Source organism: Bufo bufo, chromosome 4, assembly GCF_905171765.1.
Source record: "Bufo bufo chromosome 4, aBufBuf1.1, whole genome shotgun sequence".
In the NCBI taxonomy this organism is placed as follows: Eukaryota; Metazoa; Chordata; class Amphibia; order Anura; family Bufonidae; genus Bufo; species Bufo bufo.
Genome location: NC_053392.1, coordinates 135,289,805 through 135,307,405, shown reverse-complemented (window position 1 = coordinate 135,307,405; position 17,601 = coordinate 135,289,805). Strand labels below are relative to the sequence as shown.

At 44.5% G+C, this 17,601-nt stretch overlaps 1 protein-coding gene across 1 annotated transcript in view; it reads right to left on the bottom strand.

Moving 5' to 3' along the window:
- Positions 1-17,601, bottom strand: part of AMMECR1L (AMMECR1 like) — a 69,806-nt gene that overhangs the window by 24,431 nt on the left and 27,774 nt on the right. The window contains exon 4 of the mRNA XM_040427986.1: positions 9,847-9,961. Coding sequence (XP_040283920.1) covers positions 9,847-9,961 — 115 coding nt within the window. The remainder of the gene's footprint in view (positions 1-9,846; positions 9,962-17,601) is intronic.

The following is a 17,601-nucleotide window of genomic DNA, read 5'->3' as shown; positions in this document are numbered from 1 at the left end:
TCACCTCGGGCCCCGGCTCCCACCAGTGGCGGTTACAGGTTGGGTTGAGACCAGTATTAATAGAGCAGTAAAAAAATCGAAGACTCAGGTTGAAGAGGGTTATACATGTCACATCATTGTGGATAACAGTGATAGACAGAAGAACTGGTGATCATTTAGATATATACCTTAAACATGAGAATAGGATATATAATGAGGCTCTACTTGTTAGAAGACCGATATATAGTTAAAGGAAAACACACATGTTCTCACAGGTGGTGACTCTTATGTCGGCATTCATGAGTCGACTCCGTGACTCAGTTTAAGGGGGGGGGGGAATGGTTATGTCGGTCTCGCAGCTTATGATTTTGCACTTTAAACAAGCACTTAAAACAACATGTAAAACATATAGCTAGCTTATTAAATTCTCACTAGGTAATGTGTGAAACAGGAGACATAAGTCTCAACGTTCAAATGAAGAACTGCATTATGAGTGAGCACGGCTGTACTTCACTGGGCCATCGAAAATGGCCTCAATAGGACGCGGTGCCTCCGACAAGACCAAGTCCTTTCTCAAGTTGGTTTTCTGGTGCTTTGGGATGCACGTTGGTCTGGGCGCTGCCTCTTATTCTTCGTCACTGGCTGCCAGGGTGATGAGGTCGGTAGCGTGGGTAGGTGCGATATAGGCATCCATGATGGAATCTTCATCGGTTCTAGGCCTAGTAACGACCACGATTTATCTAGGTCATCTGGCGTGTGTATGCGGATCCTTCTGCCATTGCGCAGGATGTTTAAAGAGGACCTTTCACCAGAATAAAACATCTAAACTAAGTATACAGACATGTAGAGCGGCGCCCAGGGATCTCCCTGCACTTACTATTATACCTGGGCGCCGCTCCGTTCTCCCGTTATAGCCTCCGGTATCTTCATAGTTAGGCTCCACCCAGGGGAACCTGCCGGCGTCTCTTTCTCCTATGCTGTAGCGCTGGCCAATCGCAGCGCTCAGCTCATAGCCTGAGAGGCTTTTTTCTCTCTCAGGCTATGAGCTGAGCGCTGCGGTTGGCCAGCGCTACAGCATGGGAGAATGAGACGCAGTCAGGTTCCCCTGGGTGGAGCCTAACTATGAAGATACCGGAGGCTATACCGGGCGAACGGAGCGGCGCCCGGGGATAACAGTAAGTGCAGGGGGATCCCTGGGCGCAGTTCTACATGTCTGTATAGTTAGTTTAGATGTTTTATTCTGGTGAAAGGTCCTCTTTAAGCCGAAGGGGTAAAGCCGGGAGTAGACAATGTTCTTTTGTCGGAGCGGTTCCAGCAGAGGTCTCAGTATTCTCCGTTTAGCCAGTATAGATGGTGCGACATCTTGGTATAAGGCTAATTCAACCCCTGCGTATACCACTGGTGCTTTTTCTCTTGCTTCTTTTAATATGGAAGCATATTACATCCCTAGGCGGATCTATGGGAGACGGCTTGGGTCTGAGGGACCTATGGATTCTCTCTATAGTGATCTTTTGGGCCTCAGTTTCACCCACTAAGCCGCTGAAGATTTGAATGGCAACTTTGCCTAGTGAGTCCGCTGACCAAGATTCTGGCAGGCCTTTAATGCGGATGTTGCGTCTTCTAGTCCTATTCTCCTGGTCTTCAATTAAAGTGAGTGCTCTGTTAATGTGCCCGAGGTGATCTGTTGTTCGCGCCTCCATTGCTGTGGAGTGGTCAACTATGGCTGCAAATGAGGTTTCCAGAGTCTCTACCGTCGCACCCACCTGTTTGATCTCCGCCTTGATCTCTGAGAGCTCGGTGAGTACTGGGCGCAGGGCTTGTGTGATGGTATGCTTGAAAAAAACGCTTTGGAAGTGGCCACCATGCCAGGTTCTTCATACTCTTTCTCCTCGCCGCTGCGCAGCTCCGCGTCTTCCTCGTTGTCAGCTGCCGCCGGATCTTTCAGCGCCATTTTGGTCAGTTGCGACTGCAGGCTAGCGGTCTTCTGTTGCAGAAACTAGTGCATATCTGGATTGGTCTTTTGGTTGGAATGAACGCTCAGGATGTCTGTCTTGCGTTCTCTGCCGTATTAGACCATGTCTGTCTTCCTAGGATCGAGTTCTATGATGTTTGTAGGGACTGTTACGGAGGAGCTCCACACTCACACGTCTTCCTCCATGAGCAGTCAGGCTCCGCCCCCAAACAACTCAACTTTGGTTTCATCTGTCCACAGAATATTTTGCCAGTACTGCTGTGAAACATCCAGGTGCTCTTGTGCAAACTGTAAACGTGCAGCAATGTTTTTTTTGGACATCAGTGGCTTCCTCTGTGGTATCCTCCCATGAAATCCATTCTTGTTTAGTGTTTTACGTATCGTAGATTAGCTAACAGGAATGTTAGCATATGCCAGAGACTTTTGTAAGTCTTTAGCTGACACTCTAGGATTCTTCTTCACCTCATTGAGCAGTCTGCACTGTACTCTTGTTGTCTTCTTTACAGGACGGCCACTCCTAGGGAGAGTAGCAGCAGGGCTAAACTTTCTCTTTTTATAGACAATTTGTCCTACCGTGGACTGATGAACAGCAAGGCTTTTGGAGATATTTTTATAACCCTTTCCAGCTTTATGCAAGTCAACAATTCTTAATCGTAGGTCTTCTGAGAGCTCTTTTGTGGAAGGCATTATTCACATCATGCAATGCTTCTTGTGAAAAGCAAACCAGAACTGGTGTGTGTTTTTTATAGGGCAGGGCAGCTGTAACCAACACCTCCAATCTCATCTCATTGATTGGACTCCAGTTGGCTGACACCTAACTCCAATTAGCTCTTGGAGATGTCATTAGTCTAGGGGTTCACATACTTTTTCCACCTGCACTGTGAATATTTACATGGTGTGTTCAATAAAAACATGGTAACATTTAATTCTTTGTGTGTTATTAGTTTAAGCAGACTGCGATTGTCTATTGTTGTGACTTAGATGAAGATCAGATCACATTTTATGACCAATTTGTGCAGAAAGCCATATCATTCCAAAGGGTTCACATACTTTTTATTGCAACTGTATTTATTTACGCTTGTGAGTATAGTAAATAATTTTTATAGGCAAATTGTTTGCAGAGCTTCACTATTGGAGCGAATTTCTCACGGGAGAGACACACGAGACGGTTATGTGTGTTCGATGTGCCTGCATTTTCTCAGGCGTTTGTGAGTATAACAAATACAAGTGCATGTGAATAGTGTCCACAGTACTTCACTATTGGTGCGGTCTTTGATACTCCACGGGGCTCTCTGTGAGAGGAAGATCTTTGTGGAATCTGATGTTTTACCCATATGCAAAAAATTGGATGGTTTGAACTTAAGTTATCAACAGAAATCGCGCGGTCCACTAAAATGCATTTGACTGATTGTGAACAGAGCCCACTTCACATTTGGGACCTGTGGCGCTCAAACATTGAGGCAACGTATTGAAAAAACATTTTTATTTCCAACTAGCAGTGTTCCCGGTGACGTCACCGGCACTAATGGGCGGGCTTTAGCGCTACCCTAGCCTGTTTTACAGCTAGGGCAGCGCTAAAGCCCGTCCATTAGTGCTGGTGATGTCACCAGGAACACTGCTAGGTGGAAGCCTCCGCCTTGCAGAGACCAGACCTAATGAAATAGGCCCATGTCCTGCGTGGTTCAGCACAGGGCAAGGGAGAGCATCGGAGTATGAAGTGCACCGATGCTTATCTCAGAGGGGCTGCCTGGGTGAAGACAGGTATATGTCCGGGTTCAGCTCTGAACCCAGACAACCCCATTAATATATCATACAGTGTATTAGGAACTTGGAATTTTTTCTTTAAAGGGGGTGGAAATGTAGAAAAAATGCAATTCTGCCATTGCTTTTTTTATTTTTATTTTTTTATGGCATTTATTCTGTGGGTCAGTACGATTCCAGCTATACCAAATTTATATGCCTTCATCGCCATATTCTGACACCTATAACTTTTTATATTTCTGTCTACAGAGCCGTTTGAGGGCTCATTTTTTTGTGCGGTGAGCTGTAGTTTTTACTGAAACGATTGGGATATGTATGACTTTTGGATAACGTTTTATAAATTTTTTTAGTGGAGGCGAAATGACCAAAATACAGTGATTAAGGGTCCATTCACACTTCCGCATGTGTTTTGCAGGTCCGCAAATTGCGGATCCGCAAAACACGGACACCGGCAATGTGCGTTCTGCATTTTGTGGACCGCACTTCGCCGGCACTCTCATAGAAAATGCCTTTTCTTGTCCGTAATTGCACATTCCGGCCTCAGTGAAAATGAATGGGTCCGCACCTGTTCCGCAAATATAATATATTTTAATAGTTTGCCAATTTTTGGATATATACCAATCATCTTTATTTATTTATCGTTTACTTTCATATTTCAAATCAGGCATTTTGAATTTTGTTTTTACATACAGTACATTTAAAAACTTTTTACATTTTCATTCCCCTAGGGGACTTAAACATGCGATCACCACATTACTTCTACCATAGACTGCAATGGTTTGTCTGGGCAAAATCTGTAACAAAGCCACAGCCAGGGTTATATCTATTGCCATAGTTATTGGTAAGGGGCCTGCAGTGACTGGGGGCCCTAGGCCATAATGGATGTTTGCCATCCATTACGGGTCGGGCCTCCACCATGACAGAGAATGTAAGGACCTCTACCAGATCTGCAGAATCTGCCTGATGTCCCTGCTGAACCTGCAGATACCAGTGAACTAATACTGAAATAGGAGTTGCGGTCCACTTACTCCTAGCGCAGTTTTTGGGCCGTAATGAGGAGAGACAGGCTCCCGCTCTGAAAACTGTAATTACCTCTTCTGTTTTAAAGAAGAGATAATTACCGTGGCCAGTTGGCGTGACAGAGGTGGTGAGACCTGTGATATTGTCCTGCTGTCAAGTAAGAAGAAATGGAAGGAGGAGGGAAGTTTGCAGCAGTCCATCCCTCCCTACAACCAGAAGTGGCTGCGTGAGGGCCTCCTATGCGTTTCTGCTTTTGGTACGTGACTGTGGGAGGGAGGTCCCTGTTCCCCTGAAGCTGCTGCATGTCTATGTTAAGTAGCAGATTCAGTGGAATTATGTTTCTGTATGTGCCACTCTACTTCTGTCAAGAGCCCCTGATGCCCACTATTTCCCCCTTAACCCCTACTGGTGTGTTCCCTTTGTCCCCACAGACCTCTGACAGGCTGTGTTTCCTGATACCTCTTTCTGTTCCTTCTACCCCCTCCTGCCAGACACCAGACTCTTTATGTCTCCCAACACCTCTCACATAGCACGGCCACATCATGTCTCCCCTGACCCACAGAGACCCTGACAAATAATGCCAGTTCTCAGCACTGCCTGTTACCTGTGCTACTTTCAGTTCCCCTTCCACGTTGTGCTCCCTAACCCCACACAAAATCCTGACTGACTGCAGCATTTACACCAGTCTATGTACTGACGGCAGTGTTTACACCAGACTATGGACTGACGGCAGTGTTTACACCAGACTATGGACTGACGGCAGTGTTTACACCAGACTATGGACTGACGGCAGTGTTTACACCAGACTATGGACTGACGGCAGTGTTTACACCAGACTATGGACTGACGGCAGTGTTTACACCAGACTATGGACTGACGGCAGTGTTTACACCAGACTATGGACTGACGGCAGTGTTTACACCAGACTATGGACTGACGGCAGTGTTTACACCAGACTATGGACTGACGGCAGTGTTTACACCAGACTATGGACTGACGGCAGTGTTTACACCAGACTATGGACTGACGGCAGCGTTTACACCAGACTATGGACTGACTGATCACAGTGAGGGACATTTATCAAGACTGGCGTATCCATACACCAGTATTGATCTCCCTGCACTGGAGTGAGATAAGCCTAATTGATTAACAAATCAGGTGCATCTCTGCCCTGCTGTGCACCAGATATTGAAGTCTACGCCAGCTACAGGCTGGTGTAGACATCAGCTATAACTTTTGCCACTGGTGTGTGCCATAATTTGCAACATTTTTTACACCATAATAATGGCGTAAAGTATTTAAAGGGTTTCTGGTCAGCAGAATTAACCCTATTAAACTAGCTGACATTAGAGATGTGCTAATGTCAGCTGAACCTAACTAGTCTATTCCTACTTTTATCTATGCCCACGTTACGCCAGAAATCTAACTTTTATAATATGCTAATTAGCCTCTAGGAGCAGGGGGGGCGTTGCCCCTGCACCTAGAGGCTCCGTTCTCCTACCTCTGGCCATGCCCTGCTACACTAGATTGACAGGGCCAGGCAGCGTTGGTTTCCTCCTGCCGGTCCTGTCTGTCGTGTAAATCTCACACCTGCGCCGTCCCGTTCAGTATTCGGAGCAGGGGCAGTGAGTTGTCGGGTATATAAAGCAAAATGACTGCCCCAAGATTCTGCACATCACTTGACCCTTGGGTAATGTGTATTTTTATTTATATGCAGTATTGATATAAATTAATTGGCTTGATACTTAACCAGATACCAGCTCATTTGTGTACGTGTAACGTTAGTTGCTACATCAATATTTTCGCTGATTTCAGTTACGATGCATATAACTGAATAAAGGGGATAATATTGGAGAAACTCTCTGTTGGGAATCTTTATATTCCCTAGTTTGATATCAAGCCGATAATTTATAAGTTTTGTTGCAATACTACCATTATCTGAGATTGGTCATCATTTTGGGCAGAGCAAGGGCTCGTATCTGTCATTTTCTTGATTGAGTTTTTGCGCGTAATCCATTGATTTTATATCTCTCACAATTTTAAAGCCGTATTGCATAATATTCTTGTGTTGGTTGAGTAGTGTTTTGTTGGCTCCACATAGTGGCGAATTCTGGGTACTGCATATCATTGTATATTATTGAAATTTATGTTGATTAATTTTTTATTGTATTTTAAACTATTGTATAATAAACCATTCATATTTTTGCATAGACGCTTGTACCCTGTTTAACTGATTGCACAAAATAATTATGTTCTCGATCGAACTATTGGAGGTGTATATATGTCCACCTCGCGGATCAATATCATTTGCATAAATTTTTCTTTTGATCTGTAATATAAGTCAAAAAAGTGGGCAGCACCCCATAAGATAAAAAAGTACAAAAATCTTTATTTACCCAAACAGGACATGCAACGTTTCGGCTCTATGCTGGAGCATTTGTCAAGCATAGAGCCGAAACGTTGCATGTCCTGTTTGGGTAAATAAAGATTTTTGTACTTTTTTTTATCTTATGGAGTGCTGCCCACTTTTTTTTACTGCATTAGACTTCCTAATATCCATGGGCCAGCTGCACCCCCTTGTTTGCATTAGAGACCGTGCTGCCGCATTTTTTTCTCTTTCTGAACGGCGTGAGATTTCCCTAGCGCACAGGGCCAGCCGTTGGAGGTGAAGGCTGCCTGGCCCTGTCAATCTAGTGTAGCAGGGCGTGCCCAGAGCTGGGAGAACGGAGCCTCTAGGAGCAGGGGCAATGCCCCCTGCACCTAGAGGCTAATTAGGGGGCATAGATAAAAGTAGGAATAGGCTAGTTAGGTTCAGCTGACATTAGCACATCGCTAATGTCAAGTAGTTTAATAAGGTTAATTCTGGTGACAGAAACCCTTTAATAAATGTACCTGAGAGTTTACACCAGACTATGGACTGACTGACCGCAGCGTTTACAATAGACTGTGGACTGATTGACCGTGGCATTTAGACTAGACTGTGGACTGACTGAACACAGCATTTACACAGGGCTATGGACTGACTGACCGCCCTATTCCACTAAACTATGGACTGACTGACTGCAGCATTTACACAGGGCTATGGACTGACTGACTGCAGCATTTACACAGGGCTATGGACTGACTGACCGCCCTATTCCACTAAACTATGGACTGACTGACTGCAGCATTTACACAGGGCTATGGACTGACTGACTGCAGCATTTACGCTAGACTATGGACTGACTGACTGCAGCATTTACGCTAGACTATGGACTGACTGACTGCAGCATTTACGCTAGACTATGGACTGACTGACTGCAGCATTTACACTAGACTATGGACTGACTGACTGCAGCATTTACGCTAGACTATGGACTGAGTGACCCCAGTGTTACACCAATTTGGACAATGAGCAATTGTGGCAGGTGGACATTTTCCCCAGCTATGTTAAAAATGTAAATTTCGAGGCCCCACAAGATTTTTTTGCCCAGGGGCCTCCATGAGGCTTAAAGGGGTTGTTCAAGTTATTTTTATTGATAAGCTATCCTCACACCCGGCACCCACACCGATCAGCTTGTTGAAGAGAAGGTGCGTGCTCGGCCATCATAGCCTTCTCTTCATTGTTTACCTGCTTGCTGCTGCAACAGTAGCGGTGAGCAGCTGTAACTACAAGAAGCTATCCCATTCACATCTATGGGACGGCTCGTTCCTATTGAAGTATATAAGATTGAGCCATCACATTGAAGTGAATGGGACAGCTTATTGTAATTACATCTGCCCACCGCTGCTGTTGCGACGGAGAGCAGGTAAAGAATGAAGGAAAGGCTGCGCTGGAACAGCACACGCCTTCTCTTTAACCAGTTGATCGGCAGGGGTCCCGGGTGTCAGACTCCCACTGATCTGATATTGAAGACCTATCCTGAGCATAGTTCATCAATAAAAATAACTTGGACAAATCCTTTAATCCGGCCTTGTCGACCTGTGCTCTTTCCAGCAGGCACTGATGACTGATGCACTGATATCATCGTACCTGCTGGATTGAATACAAGAGCGAATGGGCTGAGGATCATGCCTCTGTGTTCTCTCAGTCCAGCATGTGCAATGACATCACTGCATTGGTGCCTACTGAGGAGAACATGATGCGCTCTGTTTATTGGGGGGAATGGGGCTAGGTGAGTATTACTGTTTTTCATTTTATTAACACTACTGGGGCTTCACTAACGGGGAACACTACTTTGTAGTAGTAGTACTGTGAAGAGGGCACAAAGGGGGCATTCTACTGTGAAGGGGCAGAAAGGGGGCATTCTACAGTGTGAGGGCACCAATGGGGCATAAGTACTGAGTGGGAGGTCTTAACTAGCGGAGGGAGAAGGTTGTGTGGAACTTGATGGGGGAGGGGGCATTCAAAAATTTGCTATGGAGCACAGCATTTTCTAGTTACACTCCTAGTTACAACATTCAGATCTGCTGTGGATTTTTTGCTGCGGACCCCCTATGTGTAGCTGTACCCTGACACAGCATACATACCCATCGCTCCCAGAGCTATAATGACTTAATTACTGCCTCTGGATTTTTTGCTATGCACAACTTAATTCTGCTATTTAGTGACAAATGAAAGCTAGTAATGGAACTTGCACAGTCCCCCATGTACTGCCAATGAGCTCATCCCATCCTTATACACTAAAAAAGAGCTCATTGCGTCATTGAGGTGACTTAAAAACCCTCACACTTCATGCTAAGGAACTTATGAAGAAGCTGTAGCTTCATCCTTTATAGCACAAGTGTGCTATCTTCACTTTCTTGCTTCCTTCAGGTACTGCAAAAAATAATAAAAAATGCACTGCATTTCAAGGACACCTTCTTAGGTTCCAGACACTTCAGAATCCATTTTTAACAGCAACCAGTCAGATAATTTCATTCCACCCTACCATGGGGGGTGGGGAAGGAAGAAAGTTGGATTCTGATTGTTTGCTGTAGGTAACACTGGTTGACCTCTGCGCCCACTTAAAAACGCAGAAGGAAAATGAGAAGTGAAAAGACCCTCATTTTTGGTCATTGATGGTGCAATGATACTATAAACTGAGCAGATAGTGCAGTATGGATTGAAGCCAAAGTCACATGGAACTTTTTACCTCCCAGTCCAGGAAATCGCCTACATCCTCAAAGTTGGTGAGCAGAGACACCGAGCAAGACAGCTTTGGCAGCTCCTCACGGGTTAGAGGAGGGAAGCGGCTGTCCTTAAGGGCACTGCAGGTTGACAGGAATATATGGTTTATTTTAAATAATACAAATACTACAGTCATGAAAGGCAAAATGTGCATAACACAAATCACCATTCATTTCTTAAATAGAACATGTCACGATGAACATGGTGTGTGACCTGCTAGCATCGTGTTATATAGCCAAAGGGTCTGAGCAGTTCGATATATAGTTTTATGGGGTGGTAGGGAACATCCGTGTGACTTATTGATTGAAATTCCTGCTTTTTCTATGCTTAGAAGTCTAGTGGGCGGTGTCAATTCATATGTGACGGCGAATACAAACATAGTTTTCACCTCCCACTGGACTCCTAGACTCAAAATGAGCTGGGATTTAAAGGGATTATCCGGAAATTTATATTGATAACCTATCCTCTGCATAGGTCATCAATATCAGATTGGTGGAGGGTCCAATACTCGTGACCCCCACCAATCAGCCGTAAGAAGAGGCCGCCACTCCGTGAGCGCCACGGCCTCTTCCATGGCCATATAACGTCACCATACATCGTTCAAATGGCCTAATTGCAGTTTCTGCCCCATTCGGGTGTCCGCTGCATTGACCAGAGCTTTGGTGAGTGTGGTGGCTCCCTGAACCAGCTGGTCGGTGGAGGTGCCAGAACTTGGATAGATGATCATTTTCTATTCCTGGATAACCCCTTTACACTGCTTAATTTCCATCGCTCGTCCCCATACAGAATCATTGTTTGCCAGCAGCATTGTGCTGTTTAGACAGCATGATCTGTTGCTGGCAAACAATTTAGGCGACTGCATGAAAGAGCCAATTACCCGATGAACGAGCACTTTTACACCAGTAGATCATCGGTAACAAGCGTTCCTACGAACGCTTGTTAGCAATGATCTGCCCAATGTTTGGGCAGTGTAAAAGGGCTTTTAGATCAAGAAATTGCAAGTCATACTGAATCTTTTCCCACAAACCAATATATCAATCTGCACAGCTTCTTCTGTACTATACTATGCTGTCCACAGATACAACTGGATTTTCAGCGTGACACGTTCTTTGGCTAGATTAATCAGTACATCCACTGTCCATATGCCCACACAACAGTCATAGGAAATACCCCTGGAAAGAGATGGACCCAGAGAAAAAAAAATATCTGCCGGGGTGTCTATTAGACAACTTGAACTTATTCTTAAAAGGCTATGCACACATTTGGAGGCAATTTTTGTTTGTGATTGTATTTTACTCATTTTTGGCTAAAAATCATATTTTCAATTGGCCTTTATTAAAAATATTGAGCCACTCTGTCACAAAGGGTTAACTGTTTTTCTAACTGTGTGACTGGTACTTTCACTTTGGTCATCTAATAAACCTTATCTCTAAACTACAGTGGTGTCATAAACACTAATTTAAGCCACATTCTTATCAGTAAGATAAGAATTGAGCTTTGATGAGATGATAATGTCAGAGCAGAGATAAGGAGCCCGTTAGCTCCCTAACTGACGGAAAAGAGAGAAAATCCAGAGGCTGCTACTAGAGCATCTCAGCTAAAAAAAGGGTTCCATGTTTTTAATAAAGACCAACTGAAAAAATGATTTTTAGCTTAAAATGAGTACAATGCAACAATAAAAAAAAATTGCCCCTATAGTTGTATATGGCTTTTAAAAGTGCAAAATACCATAATTTTTTTAAATCACCAAATAAATGTAAATGCAACTTTTACAGCCATTTCTTATTGCTCCAATGAATCTGAATTTTTTTTATTTTTTAAAAAAGGTTTTGTTTTTGTTTATCTATTTGTGGTTGCAGCTGCTTTGTAGACCTATGTCTCCATACTCTCTTCCATCTGTCCCCTATTCTTAGCAGTAGATAACTTATGTAAGGGAGTATGTCTGTAGGATGAGACTACACAGGGTTTCTTTGTGTTCTGTAGCCATTGACATACATAGGGCTGCATAGGAGCTGTAGATACAAAATTGTAGGATATATTTAATGAAGACCATTTGCAAAGTTAATTTATTTAGTGCTGTATTATAGAAGCAAATGAGCAATAAAAATTGGTTGAAAAGGTGGATATTTAGAAACACTAAACACAGAAAATATATGGTTTTATGTAGTCTATTACAGTTAAAACTGTTTTTTTTAGGAGTTCATGCATGTCCTCCCTGCTCCTCAAAGTCCTGTGACAACCTGAGACCCAAGTGGCTGGAGCAGGAGCCTTCCTCTTTAAGCCCCATCCTTTTGGCTAATCCCACCCACCTCAGTTGGTCTCCAGCCAAACCAGTGTGAGCAATGATGGAAGATAACACATCCATCGGCACTCGATTGCACCGGCCTGATTACACAGGTAGATGCATACTGAATGTGGGAGGAACGATTGTTGCCGTTTGTTCATTACCGGGAACGAGCTTTCGTATTCCCAACAACGGGCCCAAAATCATGCAGTGTAATAGGGCCCTAAGACAAGGTTCACATCACAGTTCTGTTTTCCGTTCTTCTAATCAATCAGAAGAACAGATTTTTTTTTTTTTTAACCATCAGTTATTTTGAGCATCCGTTGTGCTCAATTTGCATCAGTTTTTGTCAGTTCTATCAGAGATTGGTTATTTTAGATGAGAGAAGTCTCCTGCTAGGACAACTTTTTCTCCCGCCTAAAATAAGGCTACTTTCACACTTGCGTTCAGAGCGGGTCCGTCTGGTATCTGCACAGACGGATCCGCTCCTATAATGCAAACGCTTAGATCCGTTCAGAACGGATCCGTTTGCATTACCATGAACAAAAAAAATAATAAATAATATTTTTTTTTTTTGTTCATGATAATGCAAACGGATCCGTTTTGACTTTACATTGAAAGTCAATGGGGGACGGATCCATTTGAAAATTGAGCCATATTGTGTCAACTTCAAACGGATCCGTCCCCATTGACTTACATTGTAAGTCTGGACGGATCCGTTTGCCTCCGCACGGCCAGGCGGACACCGGGTGTCCGTCTGCTGAGCGGAGCGGAGGACAAACGCTGCCAGACTGATGCATTCTGAGCGGATCCGCCTCCACTCAGAATGCATTAGGACTGGACGGATCCGTTCGGGGCCGCTTGTGAGAGCCTTCAAACGGAGCTCACAAGCGGAGCCCCGAACGCTAGTGTGAAAGTAGCCAACAGATCTCCGACGGAACTGATGCAAAATGAGCACAACAGATGCTGAAAATAACATCCATTTTTAAAAAAAAAATTCTGTTCTTCTGATGGATCAGAAGAATGAAAAACTAAACTGTAATGTGAACCTGGCCTAACACATTTGTTCTCTGCACAATTTCTCCAAGACAATTTGTACCATTATCATGCAGAAAGCTATGGAGACTGATGAATGCAACTATATTTTTGTTTGTTTTTGGCCTTCATTAGTGGGTTTAGTGATCCTTTAAGACCATTCCCAACTAGAATAAACCAAATGTCTGAAAATACAAGTCTAATGATAGAGATGTGGATATCAGTGTTGAGGATGTCATGATATTAATGTGAAGCCATTACAATATGGCGCTGGCACCTAGAGGTTTACATAGTTTACATACCAAAGTTCGTAAAATAATGCACAGTGCGCAGATGCCAAGTGTTATCTCTTTTCTTGTTTTTGTATTTTAGCCAATGAAACAATGGCATGAGCCTCAGTAGAGGAACGCCCTCTCTGATGATATTAAAACTGCTCAACTTCCTATAATAAATGAGAACTGCTTTGACCCTGCCTGATGTCAGTGTTGTTTCTTCCATGCATGTAAAATCCTAGGATTAAGACAATTTGGAGCCGTGGAGCAAATACATTTGGCTCTGATTGAGAGCAGCTTTAACACTAACATAAGTCTTAATATTTATTTCAGCCACTTCTAAGATGCATTGCTCTTTTAAATGGGCATCAAATGCTGTGGGCAACCACCAGTGACAGCCATTACTACAGAGCCTGTTATAAGGAGTTACACTATTTATTACTATTTTTACAGCTCTATTTGTCTATTACAGTAAACTAATAAGCAGGGGGTGAACAATGCTAAAGATCCCTCCCATACTGGAGAGTGCAACGATACTTGGATTTATGGGAGCAGTGGGGTACTTAAAGGGATTCTGTCACCAAGTTTTAGGCTATAGAGATACGGACATGCACGGCTAGATTGCCGCTAGCATGTCCGCAATATACCGGTTCTATATGGCTGTGTGCTTTTATTTTGTTTGAAAAAGGATTTTAGAGATATGTAAATGAGTCTTGTAAGTAGGGGTGGGCGATATAGGCGATATGCGATATAAATTTGTGCCACGATATGGATTTTGTGCATATCGCCGGACCGCGATATGATCGCGCTCTCGGCACGCACCATGTTCTCCTGAGCCGGCACAGTGGAGAAGGAGGGAGTCCCTCCCTCCCACTGTGCGCAGCTGCCGCTGACCACCAATGAGAACAGAGTAGGAGGAGGAGGGGAGGGACTGTGGCCACTGCGCCACCAATGAAAGTGCCGGCCATATAACCGATCGGAGCCCCAGCATTACACTGCTGGGACTCCGATCGGTTACCATGGCAGCCAGGAGTCACGCTACTGAAGTCCTGGCTGCCATGGTATGTTAGTGAGCAGCATTATACTCACGTGCGCCGTGGCCGCCGGTCGCTCCTTCTTCTGTCTGTGCGGCGCATTGCTAATGCTTATAGCATTAGCAATGCGCCGCACAGACCTATGAGAAGAAGGAGCGCCCGGCGGCCACGGCGCACGTGAGTATAATGCTGCTCACTAACATACCATGGCAGCCAGGACTTCAGTAGCGCGACTCCTGGCTGCCATGGTAACCGATCGGAGCCCCAGCATTACACTGCTGGGACTCCGATCGGAACTGCCCACTGCCACCAATGATGGGGGGGAGGAGGGGGACCCTGTGGCCACTGCCACCAACGATTAATACTGGGGAGGGAGGGGTATGGGTTTGAGTTACCAGAGGGGGCTGATAAGAGGGAGAGGCTGGGGGCGGATCAGAGGCTGGGGTGGCGGATCAGAGGCTGGGGAACGGATCAGAGGCTGGGGGGGCGGATCAGAGGCTGGGGGGCGGATCAGAGGCTGGGGGGCACATGAGAGGCTGGCTGCCATGGTCAGCTCCCTGCTGTTGTGTGCACAAAGCACAGGGCAGCAGGGAGAGTGTAAAGTCCTATTCACCCTAATAGAGGTCTATTAGGGTGAATATGACAAGGGTTCTAGCCCTAAAGAAGGCTAATAGTTATTAAATAAAAAGTAAAAAAAAAAAGTTTAAACACCCCCCCCAAATATAGAAAACAATATCGCATATCGCATATCGCACATGCTTAAAATTATATCGCAATATAGATTTTAGGCCATATCGCCCACCCTTACTTGTAAGGTGCCCAAGGGGCTGTACGAACCTTCCTGGTGGCCAGCCACGCCAGCCTGTGAAGGAGCCCAGCACCGCCTATGTCCTCCGAATCTCCTCCTTTCGTCACAGTTAGATAGCCGTGAGCTCGTGCATGCGCAGTGCCGGTATAGTGTTCCTTCCCTGTGCTGGCATAAGCCTCAGGGAAGGATCTGCGCATCGCGAGATTACGGCAATCTATTGGTGACGAAAGGAGGAGATTCGGAGGACATAGGCGGTGCTGTGCTCCTTCACAGGCGGGCGTGGCTGGCCACCAGGAAGGTTAGTATAGCCCCTTGGGCACCTTACAAGACTGATTTACATATCTCTAAAATCATTTTTTAAACAAAATAAAAGCACACAGCTCTATAGGACAGGTATATTGCGGACATGCTAGCGGCGATCTAGCAGTGCATGTCCGTATCTCTATAGCCTAAAACTTGGTGACAGAATCCCTTTAACATGGAGGCAGATGACGTGACTGTTATGGGGCACCTTCTCCCGCTTCCCGACAGAAAAGCAGGCATTTCATCCAGCCACCACTAGATGGAGCGCAGTAAAAAGAGACATTTACAGATGCCATTGAATTCAGTGGTAACTATAAAAATTTCTATGCACTGAGCTTCATCTAGTGGTGGTTGCAGGCAGCCAGTTTTATCAAGTAGTAAAGGCTGATGTAACTACATTGAGACATAGTGGGGCAGATTTACTAGTAGTGTCGTACTTTATACTGTCCAAGAATATGAATCACAGAATTTACTATTCTGGTGCATGGACATTTGTAAATGTTGTCCGTACGCCCAAAAAAACTGTCTAGACTAAGTTGACACGACCTATAAGTTGGCATAGTTTCACTCCAAAAATTCACCCAAATTTTGGCGCACGAAGCTGCATTTAGGACACGCCAACTTTTCCCACAAAGCCACTCCCCTTTCCCATTAAAGGAGTGTAACACATTTAGTAAATGTGATGCAAAGCACGCACTTCAGTTTTTTTGGTGCAAAATGTGCTAAAAACTGGTGCATTTTCAATATTAAATCTGCTCCAATTGTGTTCAGAACAGGCACAATATTTATTTTTTCTTTAATTTAATTTTTATAGGAGCGAACAATCACAGTAGTGATAACTAGTTCCCATACATGACGTGATTGCTGCATGTTAATGTTTAGTTCATTCCGGATAATTGCCTGGGAATCACCCCATGTAAAAGGGCCTTACGTTACTCAACATGTACATGTAACTGAGGAGGGCACTGGCCAATTGTCTTTGCCCATGGACATCCACTAACATGGATCCAGCCCTGCGTGGAAGTCTATAAACAATAGGTCAAATCAACGTCCATGTGACGCATCAAAAAAGTTACACAGCACTTAAAGGTCAGATTAAAGGGGTTGTCCGCTGGGGGCCGATTCCTGCTATCCCCACCAGTCGGCTGTATGAAGAGAAGGTAGCGCTCCTCATTGTTTACCTGCTCATCGTTGTAACTGCAGCGGTGAGCAGTGCAATTACAAATACTCCATCCCCATTCACTTCTATGGGATGGCTCCTTCCTGTTTAAATAGGATGGAGGCGGCCCATTGAAGTGAATGGGGACGACTGAGTTGTAATTACACTGCTCACTGCTGTGATTGCGACTGCGAGCGGGTAAACAGAAGAGAGCACAGCGCTCATACGAGCACTGCCTTCTCTTCATCCAGGAGGTCATCCCACCGTGGATCTGATATTGATGAACTATTCAATAAAAAAAATAAAACGGACAACCCGTACAAGCCAAGTAAGATAATGGCACGGTGTGATTTATGAAAAGTTACTTTTCTTCTTCGCTGTGCTAATACTCGACAACCCATTTACAACTTTTTCCTATGGATTAATGGGGTTGCATGGCTGCTTTCTTCTAGAAACAGCACCACACTTGTTCACAGGTTGTGTGTGGTATTGAAGCTCAGTCTCACTCACTTCAATGGTGCGGAGCTGCAATACCAGACAAGACGGGGACAGGTGCGATGCTGATTCTGGAAGAAATGTTCTTCTAGCCTTACGCAATCCCATTAATTATCTTTTAGTTACAATATCTTAATAGGTTTATTATTTTTCAGGCCAATGTAAAATTCTCCCTGAGCTGTGAAGGCTTTCTAGTACTCTACTTTCCTCTAAATCTTAGTGCCATATTAAATTAGATAAATGTAAAAATGAATTTAGTTGGAATCTCTCTCACAGTGACCTGTAGTTTGATTGTTGGGTATCCAGGTGGTGACACCCCACTGATCACTG